The sequence below is a fragment of the Glycine soja genome, chromosome 7 (assembly GCF_004193775.1).
Source record: "Glycine soja cultivar W05 chromosome 7, ASM419377v2, whole genome shotgun sequence".
NCBI classification, from domain to species: Eukaryota; Viridiplantae; Streptophyta; class Magnoliopsida; order Fabales; family Fabaceae; genus Glycine; species Glycine soja.
In genome coordinates, this window is record NC_041008.1 from 45335266 (window position 1) to 45352074 (window position 16809).

The 16809-nt window shown below is 37.4% G+C and overlaps 4 protein-coding genes and 1 pseudogene across 4 annotated transcripts; 3 read left to right on the forward strand and 2 right to left on the reverse strand.

Annotated features, from left to right (window-relative positions):
* The first annotated feature begins 1442 nt into the window (after positions 1–1442).
* LOC114420113 (UDP-glucose flavonoid 3-O-glucosyltransferase 7-like) lies at positions 1443–3123 on the forward strand. Its single transcript, XM_028385974.1, has one exon. It carries the CDS (start codon positions 1502–1504, stop codon positions 2930–2932), a length of 1431 nt encoding a protein of 476 aa, XP_028241775.1. The 5' UTR covers positions 1443–1501; the 3' UTR covers positions 2933–3123.
* A 2999-nt stretch (positions 3124–6122) lies between these two features.
* LOC114420114 (UDP-glucose flavonoid 3-O-glucosyltransferase 7-like) lies at positions 6123–7670 on the forward strand. Its single transcript, XM_028385975.1, has one exon. The coding sequence runs from the start codon at positions 6215–6217 to the stop codon at positions 7628–7630; it is 1416 nt and encodes a 471-aa protein (XP_028241776.1). The 5' UTR covers positions 6123–6214; the 3' UTR covers positions 7631–7670.
* A 41-nt stretch (positions 7671–7711) lies between these two features.
* On the forward strand, positions 7712–9413 carry LOC114420112 (scopoletin glucosyltransferase-like). The gene has a single exon (XM_028385973.1). The coding sequence runs from the start codon at positions 7752–7754 to the stop codon at positions 9213–9215; it is 1464 nt and encodes a 487-aa protein (XP_028241774.1). The 5' UTR covers positions 7712–7751; the 3' UTR covers positions 9216–9413.
* Positions 9414–9762: 349 nt separating this feature from the next.
* On the reverse strand, positions 9763–11522 carry LOC114420744 (annotated as a pseudogene).
* Positions 11201–13148, reverse strand: LOC114420115 (membrane protein PM19L-like). The gene is made up of 5 exons (XM_028385976.1): positions 12935–13148; positions 12603–12822; positions 12462–12507; positions 11430–12380; positions 11201–11299 (listed from the first exon to the last, which is right to left on the reverse strand). Exons 1-4 carry the CDS (start codon positions 13056–13058, stop codon positions 12267–12269), a joined length of 504 nt encoding a protein of 167 aa, XP_028241777.1. The 5' UTR covers positions 13059–13148; the 3' UTR covers positions 11201–11299; positions 11430–12266.
* Positions 13149–16809: the final 3661 nt, after the last annotated feature.

Genomic DNA, 16809 nt, shown 5'->3' on the forward strand with positions numbered 1-16809 from the left:
CTGAGCTCCCTTATCATGGTGATTTTTGTTGGCGCAGATCACCGCTTCATGCCCTATCTGGTTGCACTTGTTACATTTTGCATCTGGTCTCCTCCAACATTTGAAAGGTGCATGACCTTTTTTGCCACAATGCTGACAAGGTGGATAATTTTTCTTTTTATCCTTACCTTGGTTGTTTGCACTGTTTTCACTGCTTGCTGGTTGATTCTTCTTGAAAAAATCCTTTTTGCTTTCATCAACTTCATGATGTTTGGCAGGCAAAGCACCTTCGACAACACGATCTTGCCTCATCAACCTTCGCTGCTCTTGAGCTTGCAGGGCATGTAGCACTTCTGCCAATGTGATTTTCGACAGATCCTTTGTGTTCTCCAATGAAGCTATAGATGCTTCATACCTCTCCGGCACCGTTACCAAAATTTTCTCTACAATTCTCGAATCGGCAAAATCACTTCCCAACAACTTTATCTGGTTGGCAATACCCAACAATTTGTTTGAGTATTCTTTGATTGTCTCTGACTCTTTCATCCTTTGAAGCTCAAATTTCCTCCTTAAATTTAGCACTTGCATGCTTCGTATTCTATCATCCCCAGCGTATTCCTCTTTCAGATAATCCCAAATTGCTTTGGGTGATTTAAGAGTCATGATTCTGATGAATATCATTTGTGAAACACCAGTGAACAAACATGACCTCGCCTTTGCCTTCTTCATCTTTCTTTCCTTGTGATTTTTAATTTGGACCATGGTGGGATTTTCAGGCAGCGGATATATTTCATAATCCTCTTCCACAGCATCCCACAAATCCAAAGACTCCATGTAGGATTGCATTTTCACTTCACAAAGATCATAATTCTCTCCATCAAAGATTGGAAGAGTTATGTGGGAAAAACTTGCTTCACCTTCCATGGTAGAGGTCCCGTAAGAATAAGGCTCTCGATACCAATGGTTGGTTTTGAGGAGGAAATTATAAAAAACAGAGGAGAGAAAAGAGACAATACGTATGTGAAGGAAATAGAATTATTTTATTCTAATTCAAATTATTCTCAGCAGCGATACAATAAATAGCAAAAGATACACTAATTAGATAACAAGATATTAACAAAACATAATATTAAAACTAACTTGCTCCTTAAAAATAGGAACCACTTAAAACTGCCTTACTCCTACAATATAGGAAATCAACTTATTTACTAAATCTTATCTTTAAAAGCTGAAAAAAAATATTATACAATTACAAAAGTATATCATAAACACATGTTAATGCGAGAATGATAAAAAGTATTTAAAAAAAACTCATATAATAAACTTGCTTTAAAAATGTCCTTAGCGTGCAGAGCATGGGATATTTGAGTAGTAGTTTTTCTTAAAGTGTGGGACATTGCATAATATATACCAGTGATCACGACTCGCGAGGTTCACGCTTTGCTCGGTACTATAAAGGAAAGCATGGGGTCTCTTGTCATCTTCATAAGAGGAAAGAGTAGAAACGTGAACCAGAACCAGAATGGATCTTCAACAACGACCACTGAAACTTCACTTTATTCCTTACCTGTCACCGGGGCATGTGATCCCTCTCTGCGGCATTGCAACACTCTTCGCCTCACGCGGGCAGCACGTGACGGTGATCACCACTCCCTACTACGCCCAAATCCTCCGCAAGTCAAGCCCCTCCCTCCAACTCCACGTCGTTGACTTTCCCGCCAAAGATGTGGGCCTTCCCGACGGCGTCGAAATCAAGTCCGCTGTCACCGACCTCGCTGACACTGCAAAGTTCTACCAAGCCGCCATGCTCCTCCGCAGACCCATCTCCCATTTCATGGACCAGCACCCACCTGATTGCATCGTCGCCGACACCATGTATTCCTGGGCGGATGACGTGGCCAACAACCTCCGCATCCCACGACTTGCCTTCAACGGATACCCCCTCTTCTCCGGCGCCGCCATGAAGTGCGTCATATCACACCCCGAACTCCATTCCGACACGGGCCCTTTCGTCATCCCCGATTTTCCTCACCGCGTCACCATGCCCTCCAGACCACCCAAGATGGCCACCGCCTTCATGGATCATCTCCTCAAAATAGAGCTCAAGAGCCACGGCCTCATCGTGAACAGCTTCGCCGAGCTGGACGGAGAAGAGTGCATCCAGCACTACGAGAAAAGCACGGGTCACAAGGCTTGGCATCTTGGGCCAGCTTGTCTGGTTGGAAAAAGGGATCAAGAGAGGGGCGAGAAGAGCGTGGTGAGCCAGAACGAGTGTCTCACTTGGCTCGACCCCAAGCCAACTAACTCGGTTGTCTACGTATCCTTCGGAAGCGTCTGTCATTTTCCAGATAAACAGCTTTACGAGATTGCATGTGCGTTGGAACAGAGTGGGAAGTCATTCATATGGATTGTTCCAGAGAAGAAAGGGAAGGAATACGAGAATGAGAGCGAGGAGGAGAAGGAAAAATGGCTTCCAAAAGGGTTTGAGGAGAGAAACAGGGAGAAGGGGATGATTGTTAAAGGGTGGGCCCCGCAGCTCCTCATCCTGGCCCACCCGGCTGTGGGTGGCTTCCTCTCGCATTGCGGCTGGAACTCCTCCTTGGAGGCCGTCACCGCCGGGGTTCCCATGATCACGTGGCCGGTCATGGCGGATCAGTTTTACAACGAGAAACTCATAACTGAGGTGCGGGGGATTGGGGTGGAGGTGGGTGCCACCGAGTGGAGACTCGTTGGTTATGGGGAGAGGGAGAAGCTGGTCACCAGAGATACCATTGAGACTGCCATCAAAAGGTTGATGGGCGGTGGCGATGAAGCTCAAAACATCAGACGCCGCTCGGAAGAGCTTGCGGAAAAGGCTAAACAATCCCTTCAGGAAGGAGGTTCATCCCACAACAGGTTAACGACCCTCATTGCTGATCTCATGCGCTTGAGGGACTCTAAGTCGGCCACCTGATTTCTTGCGCCATGCCCCTACAATTATAACTCTTCCCTAGTTATAAGAATATCTATTATGAATTAGTAAATAAACAGATTTACTTACTAACTTAGTAAGTTCATTTTAGTGCGTTAAGTTGTTGTAAACTTTTTGTTGAGTTGAGAATAAAGGTGAGTGAATTTGATTTGTTCCTATGAACCTTTGAAACATGTCCCTTATTTTATCTATTTATTTTCTGTAGTTCCCCAAAATCGACTTTTGCTAATAATACACTCTCATCACATGTTTTGAGAGGCTACATTCAAATAAGCCAAACCCAGTGGCAGTTCAATGTTATATTTTCTCAGTACACTACGCCTTCTTTTGTTCTCTAAAAGTTAGGCAATCACACGTCTTATTAATGAAAGACCCTAACATGCATATGTGAGTGTCAAACCTGAGAGTTACCATTATAGGATACTGGGTTCCTGCATAATACAGAAGTAGCAGAAATGAAGGATCACACAAATCAGAGCCTATGCTCAAGATTCTCTACCCAGACTACGTAAAAAACTCCTCATAATTTATCTCTACATCCACTCCTTTATTCTATCATTTCCTTTAACTAACTTACTGCTAGCTTACCCTTCACTCACCCCTAATCTCATTGCCTACTTTCTTTTTGCCTAGTGTAGACTCTCCTCTCCATATTTTGGGCCTTTCATACCTTGGCCCATCAGTAGGCTCATCCTCATGGTCTCTTTAACATATTTCTTGTTAACGGATATATATTTGTTTTGTAGACACGCGTTTCATACCAAATATGGAGCCTTTGAAAGTTCGGAAGGTCTTGGATATGAAAAGGCAGTTTCTTACAAATTGTAAACCATTAGATATTTCTTGCTCTTGTTATGTAGCCTCTCATTTTTTATTTGTGATTCTCCTCTAATGTAAAACCAAGGATCCAAAATCATGCAAAATTTTGAAACTTTTATATTTATTAATAATTAATAGTTCGGGTTTTGGGTGGATGGAGTAGCTGTTAGCAGTAAGTCAGTGGAGGCATATTACAAGGAGGTATTCTAGGCTTAGTAAATCAGCTTTGTTTTGGCTTTCTTGGCATGAAGCTCAATTTATACTTCGGCCACAAATTGTCCAACATTGATGATCTTCTCTGCGTTTTTTATCACATCATATTGTTATCAACATTTTATGCGGTTCATTTGGTTAGTAATATTCCCTTGTGTATGATCAGAACCATATTCATTACTCTTCAAATGTATGCACACAGTAACCGATTCCATTTTCCCAACTTTTATTCAACCTACGATCTTTCTCTCTTCATATTTTAACTTTTCACTTGTAGCATAATCCCCTTTCCTTAACTCCTTCCCGTATATAACACCAAATTGATACTTCAACATTTTAGCCTTCCAATATAAACTAATTTTGCTATTTCATAAAACTTCATAGTTGAAAGTAACTTATAAGCTGAATATAAAATTGTAATTTTCCTACAATAGGCCATGGATTAATTACAAAATTAAGAGTAGCAATATTGAGGGCGCTTTCCCATCTAATACATATATATGATGTGTCCGATATGGAAAACCTTCAATTCATCTGTATGAATTAAGGCACTTTCCCTTGTTTGAACAACAACTTCAATTCATTGCTCTTTTCAGTTATACCAGAGGCACAGACGTTAAAGCATGCATTAAGGGAGAGAGATGCAAGTTTGGTGTTGTGCTCTACATTGAACACAACATTGTCCCAAATGAACTACAATAATTATTCACATTAAACGGAAAATGCCAGCTGCCTGTAACATTCGCAAGAATGTTTCCTCAACAATGCAGGTCAATACAGCCGCAGTTATTATATCAGAAACTACCAAGATGTTAATTTACATTCCTATAACCACCAAGGTCGTTTTCTCTTTTGTCACTATCATGGTCTGTGGCAAGACGACATGATGAGCTGTAGATGACTTCCTATGTCTAAACAGTTCCTTCGTAAACATCTTTTTGCTGTCCACTTTGACCTACACAAACCAAATTAAAACATCAATATAAAAAAAAAAAGTATATGCTTACCAATATTACTCTAAATTATAAGTTAATTGTAGAAACCGTCTCCATTGATTTCAAAAACAAAGATTACATGGCCAACTTACATGTTTTGTCTTGTCCTCCTGTTTTCAAACCTTTTGCTCATTCAAGTTTTGACTAGAACACAAAACAGTCCTACTGCTTTCAGTTTTGAATTCCTATCAAGCAGTTTCTTGAGGAATGCTGGTTTACTTTGCTTTACTGTTTTTCACCTAATTACATAATGGAAGAAGCTGTTCTTATTTCTTGCTCTCTCTCTCTTGCTCCTTTTCTGTAAGACTGTAACATCAATAAATGTCTTTTTAATTTAACAAAATAACTTCAGTGTTTATATATTTCTAGAAACACTTCAAGAATAATTTAATTTTACTATATAAACAAAGTTAATTGCCTGAAAAAATGGTAAAAAACAACTTTATTCAAATCTACAACAAATGAACCTGCAAAAATAAAAATATGGCTAACTAATTACTGATTCCTAGTAATTAAAGTTTATCATCCATAAGGGAGGATTCTTTCTTGGCAGTTTAGTTCAATACAACAGCCGCAGATAAATATCAGAAATTACTAAGATGATATTAATTCACATTCCTTTGCCCACATAAGTCGCTTTCCATTAGTTACTATCATGGTCTGCGCGCCAAGACAACAAATGAGTTGTACAAGACTTCCTATGTGTACAGGGCTCCTTCGTAAACATCTTTCTATTGGCCACTTTGACGTAGTCAAACCATTTTTGTGTGTAAAACAAGTATAGGATAAATAACCAAATTATCTGTGGAAAGTGTTAAGTGATAAATTGGTCTTTAAAAAAATTTAAAAATATAAATTTATTTCTTGAATTTATAAAAAGTTTGATAAATTAATGTTGTGATTAATTTTTACAAATTCACAAAATTTGAAAATTTTCATCAATTTGTGGGCATCACATCTTGAAGGGGTTGGGTATTCGGCCAGAAGTATATGCTTAGCAATATTACTCTAAAATTATGAGTCAATTGTAGAAGCCGTCTCCATTGATTCCAAAACAAAGACAACATTGGCCGACTTTCATGTTTTGTCTTGTCCTCTTGTTTTCAAAGCAAATGGAGCGAAGGTTGATCAACGACAAGAAACATTGGGTTATTCAAACTTGTTTACAAAGTTTCAACCATAAAGCAGAAAGATTAAAGGCAAAAGAGTGTTCTGTTCTGTTTCATCAGAATTCAGAATGGACGTGAAAGAACGACCACTGAAACTTTACTTCATTCCATACCTTGCCGCGGGTCACATGATCCCTCTATGCGACATAGCCCAGTTCTTCGCCTCACGTGGCCACCATGTGACCATCATCACCACCCCTTCCAACGCCGAAATCCTTCACCAGTCCAAAAACTTCCGCGTCCACACCTTCGACTTCCCTTCCGAAGAAGTAGGCCTCCCTGACGGCGTCGAAAACTTATCCGCCGTCACCGACCTCGAAAAATCCTACAGAATCTACATCGCCGCCACCACACTGCTCCGCGAACCCATCGAGAGTTTCGTGGAGCGGGACCCACCGGACTGCATAGTTGCCGATTTCCTATACTGCTGGGTGGAAGACTTGGCAAAAAAGCTCCGCATACCGTGGCTTGTTTTCAACGGATTCTCCCTCTTCTCCATTTGCGCCATGGAGTCCGTCAAAAAGCACCGCATCGGCGATGGTCCCTTCGTCATTCCAGATTTCCCCGACCACGTCACCATCAAATCAACCCCACCCAAGGACATGCGAGAATTCTTGGAACCCCTTCTCACGGCAGCGCTCAAGAGCAACGGCTTCATCATCAACAACTTCGCCGAGCTAGACGGTGAGGAGTACCTCCGCCACTACGAGAAAACCACGGGCCACAAGGCCTGGCACCTTGGCCCAGCGTCCCTCGTTCGGAGAACCGAGATGGAGAAAGCAGAGAGGGGGCAAAAGAGCGTGGTGAGTACGCACGAGTGCCTGAGTTGGCTCGACTCGAAGCGAGTCAACTCGGTGGTGTACGTAAGTTTTGGGAGCCTCTGCTATTTCCCGGATAAGCAGCTTTACGAGATAGCATGCGGGATGGAAGCGTCGGGTTATGAATTCATATGGGTGGTTCCGGAGAAGAAAGGGAAGGAAGAAGAGAGCGAGGAAGAGAAGGAGAAGTGGCTGCCAAAGGGGTTTGAAGAGAGGAAGAAGGGGATGATTATCAAGGGGTGGGCCCCACAGGTGGTGATTCTGGAGCACCCTGCGGTTGGTGCGTTTTTGACGCATTGTGGGTGGAACTCCACGGTGGAGGCGGTGAGTGCTGGGGTTCCCATGATTACGTGGCCGGTGCACAGCGATCAGTTCTACAACGAAAAGTTAATAACTCAGGTGCGGGGTATTGGGGTGGAGGTGGGTGCAGAGGAGTGGAACCTCAGTGCTTACTTCCAGACCCAGAAGCTGCTGCCCAGAGATCGCATAGAGATGGCTGTGAGGACCCTCATGGACGTTTCTGATCAAGCCCTGCAAATCAGACGCCAAGCGCAAAACTTTAGCAGAATCGCAAGACAAGCTGTTCAAGTGGCAGGCTCATCATACAATAATTTAACAGCCTTGATTCATTATGTAAAACGATTCAGAGACTCTGCTGAGGGATAAAAAATATCAATTTTAATGAAATAAAAATCATATAATTCAACCATGGTTTGATTTTGATTATTATTATAAGAAAATATGAGAATAGGCAAGGCTAATAAATGATGGGGTCTATAAATGGCCTATGCTTGATCGAGTTGAAATGATAAATACTGAGATGGAGCCACTCAAACTCTACTTCATTCATTACCCAACAGCAGGTCACATGATCCCTCTCTGCGACATAGCCACGCTCTTCGCCTCTCGCGGCCACCACGCCACTATCATCACCACCCCCGTCAACGCCCAAATCATTCGCAAATCCATCCCCTCCCTCCGCCTCCACACCGTTCCCTTCCCCTCCCAAGAACTGGGCCTCCCCGACGGCATCGAAAGCCTCTCCTCCCTCATTGACGACATCCGCCACTTCCCCAAGGTCTACCATGCCATCTCCATGCTCCAACCCCCCATCGAGCAATTCGTGGAGCAGCACCCACCTGATTGCATCGTCGCCGACTTCCTCTTCCCCTGGGTCCATGACTTGGCCAACAAGCTTAACATTCCCAGCGTTGCCTTCAACGGCTTCTCCCTCTTCGCAATCTGCGCCATACGCGCCGTCAACCTTGAATCTTCCGATTCTTTTCACATTCCCAGTATCCCTCACCCCATCTCCCTCAACGCAACACCGCCCAAGGAGTTAACCCAATACCTGAAACTGATGCTGGAGTCACAGCTCAAGAGCCACGCTATCATCATCAACAACTTCGCCGAGCTTGACGGACAAGACTACATCCGCCACTACGAGAAAACCACTGGCCACAAGACTTGGCATCTTGGCCCGGCCTCTCTTATAAGCTGCAGGACCGCTCAAGAGAAAGCAGAGAGGGGCATGAAGAGCGCGGTGAGTATGCAGGACTGTGTGAGTTGGCTTGACTCGAAGCGAGTCAACTCGGTGCTGTACATATGCTTTGGAAGCCTTTGCCATTTCCCGGACGAACAGCTATACGAGATAGCATGCGGGATGGAAGCATCGGGTCATGAATTCATATGGGTGGTTCCGGAGAAGAAAGGGAAGGAGCACGAGAGCGAGGAAGAGAAGGAGAAGTGGCTTCCAAGGGGGTTTGAAGAGAGGAACGCAGAGAAGGGGATGATTATCAGGGGGTGGGCCCCGCAGGTGATTATTCTTGGCCACCCCGCGGTGGGCGCGTTCATCACGCACTGCGGGTGGAACTCCACGGTGGAGGCGGTGAGCGAGGGGGTTCCGATGCTGACGTGGCCGGTGCATGGAGAACAGTTCTACAATGAGAAGCTGATAACTGAGGTAAGGGGGATCGGGGTGGAGGTTGGCGCAGCGGAGTGGACCACCACTGGCTTCGGAGAGAGATACCAGATGCTGACCAGAGATAGCATCCAGAAGGCTGTGAGGCGCTTGATGGACGGTGCTGATCAAGCTCTAGAAATCAGACGCCGTGCAAAACACTTTCAGGAAAAGGCCAAACAAGCTGTTCGAGTAGGAGGTTCATCTCACAATAATTTAACGGCCCTGATTCATGATCTTATCCGACTAAGGGATGCCAAGCTTCCATCTCCAGATACCCCAAAAGGCTAAACAATTTATTTTTATTAGATATTAATTAATATTACTATGTATTTTAAACTCACTAAACTTCATGTTGACGCCTGGATGGTTTAGAGGCTCTTTTCGTTTTTTTGATGGTTGGATACTTTTAAGATTGTGTAGCAATTCCTAAAATGTGTTTGCTTTAGAACATAAAAATAGAAATTATTATTATTTTTCTCTACTATATTAAACATCCCATTAATTTTGTTAATGACAGACAATTTTGTCTCTTCATCTATATTCATCGATGGAGATAAGGAAAAAAAAAAAAAGTTGAAACTACCCATGGTTTCTTCCTATTTTTATCAAGTTGTCATCAGTGTCGTTTTGGCTTATCTTCTTTGCTATGACACTAGCTGATGTTGCTATATATAGCATAAATTAGCATATCACAAGTAGATTAGACATCCTAGTGAAATTTGTAGTATGTAAGAGAAATATAGCATATGCTTTATAATAGTAGTACTCCAAATTAAATGAGCATATATATATTAATTTAATTAAGAGCGTGAGCACAAGGCTGAGCAATAATAACTGGTTATCAAGTTCAAGTAAACTTCCCATTCATATATAATAATAAATTATTACTGGCAATACATATAAGATTAAATAATTATTCTTGCACATGCAATAAGCAGATCACATTTCACATTATCCAAGGAAGACATGTAGTTGTCGCAGTAGTCGTAGCACGCTAATGCAAATGGCATGGTTGGCTGGCTAGTTTCACTTGGGGCAACCGGGCCATTGCACATCCTTGGGAGAAAGGGTTTTAAGAACCGGATTCCTCTCGAAGAAATTGGTTGGCCTGAGCTCGAATGCAGTGCTCAATAATGGCATTATGGGGAAGTTTTCTTGTGCTGGAACATGATGAATTCCCACAACGTGCCACAGCACAATGTCCTTGTTGTTAATGTCTCTATTCCTGCAACCATTTTCAATCAAAAATAGATAAAATAGTGTGTAAGTTGTTGAGTTCAATGATATATACTATATCTGATCAATTAAGAGCCTAAAAAATTACTACAAATATGACGCACACTCACAAGAATAAAAAAAAAATGATCATACGTACTTTTTGGTCCAAACGGCCAAAGTATCATCTCCATGGCTGTGATCAACCTAGAGTCCACCAGCCCACTCCTCAGTCCTATTGTATGGAGTGACCCAAACATTGAAGTTGGTAAAAGCGCCACGTATTTGTGATCCAACGGAGGTTTTCTTGTTAGGCTTCACCACTGAAAGCTCACCGGGGCTCAACCTGCAAGTATTATCTTTGCAGTTTCTACCTCAGTTGTCCAATAGCTTTTTCTCTTCGAACTTCCATCTGTCACTCTTACTGTCTTCAAACTTGTCTTCTCAAAAGAGATGGTAAATGTAGAAGTGGTCGTGGTAAACACCAATGCTGTTTGCTGACACCAAGGTTCCATGTCGATCGCTCTTGATCTCACTCTTGTGCTTAATGTCCACTCCCTTAATTTCCAATATACCCGAGAGAGCAATCTGTATTTGAATATATATGTGTTGTAGGATTACTTATTAGAGACTAATTAGACAAAGCATTTTAATTTTAATTTTTGTTCAAGCATCATGCATGCACAGTTCTAACGGCATGCGCGGCAAAGTCCCTCGGGGTTCGTAGGTCAACCACGTGGTGTACATACCTTCGGACGATCCAGAAAATAAAGAAAAAATTTCTCCTTATGCAAAGTTATATTCAATTCATTGTACAGAAATAATGGATGGACCATTTTTTAATAAAATAACATTTCCTAGAGTATAATCAAAACAGTAAATATAACATTTTTTATGTGGCTTTAAATAGAATAAATTTGTTATCTCCAAACGTGACACATATAAAAGTACTATTTAATTACAAAATTGACAATTTTACAAAAAAAAAAAAAAATCGCATATAAAACAAATTAAAGATGATGTAGCTAGTAGCAACAACTATATATACATACCGAGGGCTTGATTGAGGCACTTGTTTTAAACTCCCAATTGTCGTAGTTGCCCACAGTAACAACTGTTCTTAGCACTAAGTTCACTTCCATTCTAGTTTCGGCGAACTGTCAAAAGCCAACACGTAAAAGTTTAAAATCAAAATAATTAATAATACTACATACGTACAAAAAAAGACAAATGTGTAACTAGTAAGGATCGGATGGATCTATATATATTCTGAACGTACGTACTTACCGATTCATTGGGAATGCCTGTTTCTGTGTGACGCCACATGATGCTGCCATATTGTTCAAAGACACAGATAGCGTTCTTGAGCAGTGTGAACATATGTATCTAGTCACGGTTGGGCACCAACGAGACAGTGGAGAGACCAAACCCAAACTCTCCAGAATCAAAGAAAGTCTTGTAGTAAAAATCATCTGTTGGGTCTTGGTATGGTACGAACAGCTTAGAAATGTAACCTTTGTATAACACTCTACGAGACTTGTGCTTCTCCAAATCATAAATGGATGCCAGTGATATTACAATTCCGGCACGTGGATCGAATCCAAATCATAAATGTTAACGAAGCTATTGTAGCAGACCGTTCACTGCTTGAGTGCTTCTTAATTATTCAATATTAATTTATGTCATCCTTTCTTTTTTTTACTGAGATATTCATGTCATCCTGTTATATTGACAGATGTTGATTTTATTGGAATAGGATATATATAGATATTGCACGAAGAATTTTAAGTAAACAAATAAACGGTGTTATGGGCATTTGTTCTAGTGATATGATTCTCAGTTTGGGTGCGAGAGGTCCCGAGTTCGATTTTCGGAATGCTCCTTTTCTTTAAAAAAAAAAACGTATTTATAAGTTTCCTCAAATGAAACTAAAGATATAGTTACAAAATAATTATTTTCCCTCGTACATGAAAGAACGAAACAACTTTGTGAAAAGAAAAAAAGAGTTACAATTAATTCTGAAACTGAAATCAATGAAGACATAGCTGCTGAAAAAGAGTTACTTTGTGAAATCAATTATTTCTGAAAGAGAGTATTCGTATATGCCGCAGCTGAAACTGAAACTCATACTCTTCCTCCCATTCTCTGCGCAACAACTTCTGAAACTCCAACATGGATAACTCCCGTGCATAACAGTTGTGTTGCGCTTACAATTATAGTGATCGTTTCTAAGGTGCGCTGGAAAAACAGTTAATTTTTATTAGCCAATGACAATTTGTGCTTTTTGGCAGTGAATTGAAATTCTAGTATTAAGCTTACCAGGTTGGAGTCTGTCCAGCCAAGTTCAATCTCTTTGCATGCAAATCTGCAACAAAAGAAGTAGTAGCCATAAAGCATTTATTCTCTCTTGCTAGAATGGTAGAAAGCAAAATGGGGGGTAATTAAGGCTATCTAGCTCACCCCATAGCCAGTAGAGTGAGTGCCCATGTAGTCAATGAAGACATAGCTGCTGCATGTAAGTTGGGAGCATTCCACTGGAGAATGTTTTGCAATCCAGTGAGTGAGGTGGTGAATCCCACAACACCAGCAACGAGAGAGAAAATTACGAAAAAACCAGTTGTCATGTTTCCCATTGGGAAATATATTGGAAATATTCGAGCTGGAATGGACAAAACAGATGCTGCAAATGCAAATCAGCCAAGTCAATAAACCACACACACAATTCAATTAAGTTGAAACCAAGGAACACAATTTTTAATTTTTTCTATTGATAAAGCACTCTAATTAATTACCTGTTTCGCCAGACCTTTGAATCCCATGGTTCACTGCCCAAGAAGCAATAACAAGCACAATGAAGTACAACACTAGATTCAGTACCAAGAGGATAGAAGCTACTGATTTGGATCCTGAAGCCATGGCCCTTGATCTTCAATTCAAACACCAAAAAATTACTAACTTGGAACCTTAATTAACTTACTTGTCCTTGTGAGGTTGGAGTCGACATATATATAAACCAAGACATATAATTCACCCCATTATATTACCAGAATATTGTTGGGAAAGGTTGTCCAGCAATATGGTTCTTCTTTGCTCTTACCATCGAAAAGAACTTTCTTCTATGCAAAGAAATGGCTTGTATTCTTTGATCATTATTTGGTTTGTCTCGTGAAGGGGGAAAGGAATTCTTTTTCATACATTACATCCTATGAGCATATTGCAGCATAGAATTAAGGGGCAAAAGCTTTGTCTCTTTACACCATTATAATCATCAGAGATCAAACAAAAAGTTACAATAACCAATGTTCATCATAGAGTCTGAAGATTCTACATCTTATTAAGTTGAGCTTAAGCAAAAGGTCGTAAATGAAAATTTCAATGATAGCTACTTCACAAGAAAGTTACTGTCAGTTAATTTGAGAAAAAAAAAATTGGCAGGGACAGAGAATACTAGTACTAGATTGGAATTTTTTTCCTCCTCAAATAAGATGTGATTGTGACACATGTACACGCACAGAAATATAGGGATAGACGGAGAATGAGATGACAGAGAACAAATGGAGAAATGGGTAAAACCGTAACACCACGATGTCATTACGTAAATAAACAAATCTTTAAATAAAGGATAAAATAAATATATTAAGTTTAAAATATCAAATTAAGGAACCCTAATAACGATAATATTAAGAATATTAATTTAAATAAGTAAAAAGTATAATGGAAATTATGATAAAGATTAATCCGTAACATTAAGAACTAATTTGTTTAAACTTATTTGTTAAAATAAATGTTTCTTTTAATAAAATAAGTAACTTTTTTGTTTTTAGTGTGTTTATTTAAATTGTTTCTGTTTAAAAGTATAATTTTATGTTTATTTTAAGAAATAAATCAATCTTATCTGTTTATAAAAAAGTTTAAATAAAAAAAGTTTATTTAAAAAAGAAATTTAAACAAACTCATCCTATTTTCGTTTCTATCTTTCCATTTTGGTTGTCATGCCTTTGGGCCGTGTAGGTTGAGGTATATTTGTTTTCAGTTGTGGAGATCTGTTGTGTCATACTAATGGATCTGTGCTGTGGACATACCTTGTGCTATGGCCCAGCTTTCCTTTTTTTTTTATTAAATGAAATTCAATTTGCAAAAAAAAAATGTTACATATTTACAAAAATAAAAATATCTTTAACCAGAGTTATGTTTTGTTAACAAAACATCAAAATAGAAAATTCTGATTTTTTTTTTCATGGTAAGGTTAGGTATATCTCTCAATCTCTTCCTCCTCTCGCCTAATAAAAACCTAAGTCGAATGACATCTAAGGCTTAAAAACTTAAGATGTTTTATGAAGAGTGCTTTGTATACTATCCACTGTACCCACATTAAGAATAAAATTTGCTGGACTCAACACCCATCAATACTATGAGAAAGATTAAAAAAAAAGATATTTATTTTTTATTAATTTCATTTTTACATTAATATGTGTATTATTTAGTCCTTTGTAAAATTCTTATTTGCTTTACTAATGAGGTAGTATTATAAATTCTTAAATATGTTTTTTTTTTATTTTTAGTTTTTAGATTTTACTTAAATTCAATAATATAAGTGAAATTTACACAATATAATTATTTAATTTATATTAATAAACCATTACATATGCATTAAAGACTGCTTTATATTTACCAAAATAATTTTATTTTCGAAAAATAGGGCTTAGAGAAAAACAATGAATATCAAAATGAAAACATATAAATAGTTGGACTAAATGGGCAACACTTTTTTTCTTAAGGTCCACACAAACTGTGTTCTTGGATCAATACTTTAGACAGATCCTAAAGGGGCTTAGATTACAGGTTAAGACATTATAGAGTAACGTTTGCTCTAGATCATGGCTTAGCCCGAATTTCTAAATTATATATTTCATATTTATTAATATTTAAATAAGAAAAAAAAAGAAAAAAATAAAATAATTAACTTATCTCTAAATTATTTAAGAAACAAGTCTAGTTTTATAATATGAAGTAAGAGGGAAAATATTTTATCATTATTTTTAATTTAATGATCTTGACTTCTAATTGTTTGTGTTTATACATAGATATAATATACTAAAGAATATTATAAAGAGATTCTCATATAAATAATAATACTCAATAGTTGATTAGCAAAATGAAGAAGAAGAAAAAAGAAACCATGAAAAGTGAATGATTCATGTTTCATACGAGACAGTGACATGAAAAAATTCCATTCGACTCCATTTTTTGCATATTGTATATCTATTACAATTGTTTATGAAATTTCTTAGTTTCTTCATCCTTCATTTCTTATCTATACAAAATTAAAAGAATAATGAATAAAGAAATATACATATTAATTGACTCCTAAATTTCATGAAAAAATATAGAATATATAAGAGGGAATAATAATTTCAATTGTGATAATTATAAGGTTAATTCATGTTTTTAATAAAATTTAAAATGTTTTATTAAAAGATACAAAATTTACATAAACTTTATACGTTATTGATTAATTTTAAAATTGAATGAATTATTTTTTGCCTTCAAAATCAATGGAACAAATTAATTGATGAAATGAATTAATAATAATCCCAACATTTAATCAGGTGCGGATAACGAATGAATATGTCTCGGTACTTGCTCATGATAAAGAAAAAAGAAATAAATAAGGCTTTAAAAGTATATATTTATACTTTTTTACAAATATAAAAGTATAACTTTTTATTTTGAAGTTGAAAAGTATATCATAATTCCCAGCGTTATATAAACTTCGACCTTTAAAAATAACCAAATTAAATATATATTAATACAATTTATTCAAAATTTAAAACGTATGTTTACAATTATTTTTTGAGTGGACCATATGTTTATAATTATTTTTATCAAACCATTTTCTCACATATTTTATTTTTATAACATAGTAAGTATAATTTTATTTATGACACAAAATTAAATTAATGTATTTAAAAAATTAAAAATAGAATATATATTATTGTAATTTACTTAGATATGTTGATATAAATATTTTAAATATGTGGATAAATTATTAACGTACATATATTAAATAATTAGTAAATTATTATTTTAAAAATTTAACATTCTAAAATTAAATAATTATTTTAGATATATTTTATTTGGTTTTTCTATTTCTATTTAATAATAATAATTAGAAATAATAAATCAATTGTTTTCAAAAATCATAATCTTTTAAAATGTTTTGATCTAATGATACTAAATTGTCCAAGTAAAATTATAATTAAATCGAACAAAGTTAAAATCTTTTAAAATGTTTGTTACAAAATTAAAATTTTGATTCCACGGTTCTAATAACTTCAAATTGAAATTTCCTTATATATATAGATTAACAATGTTTTTTGAAATAATATTCTAATTTTATTTTTATTTAAGATCTTACTAACTCCTTGGGACATAAAAAAAAAATTAAAAAGAAAAATATTTTAGTTAGTTATTTAAAATAAGATCTTTCTCTCTTTAATTTTTTAATAAAATAAAATCTTTCATCTTCTAATTCTAATTTCTTAACTAATATTTCAAGGTTTGATTTATTAAAATCAGTTTGTTTTTTACGCTGTTAAAACCATTGTTGGTAAACTTGAAAAAAAAATGTAATTAATCTGTGACGTGCGTGATTACTTATTCAGTT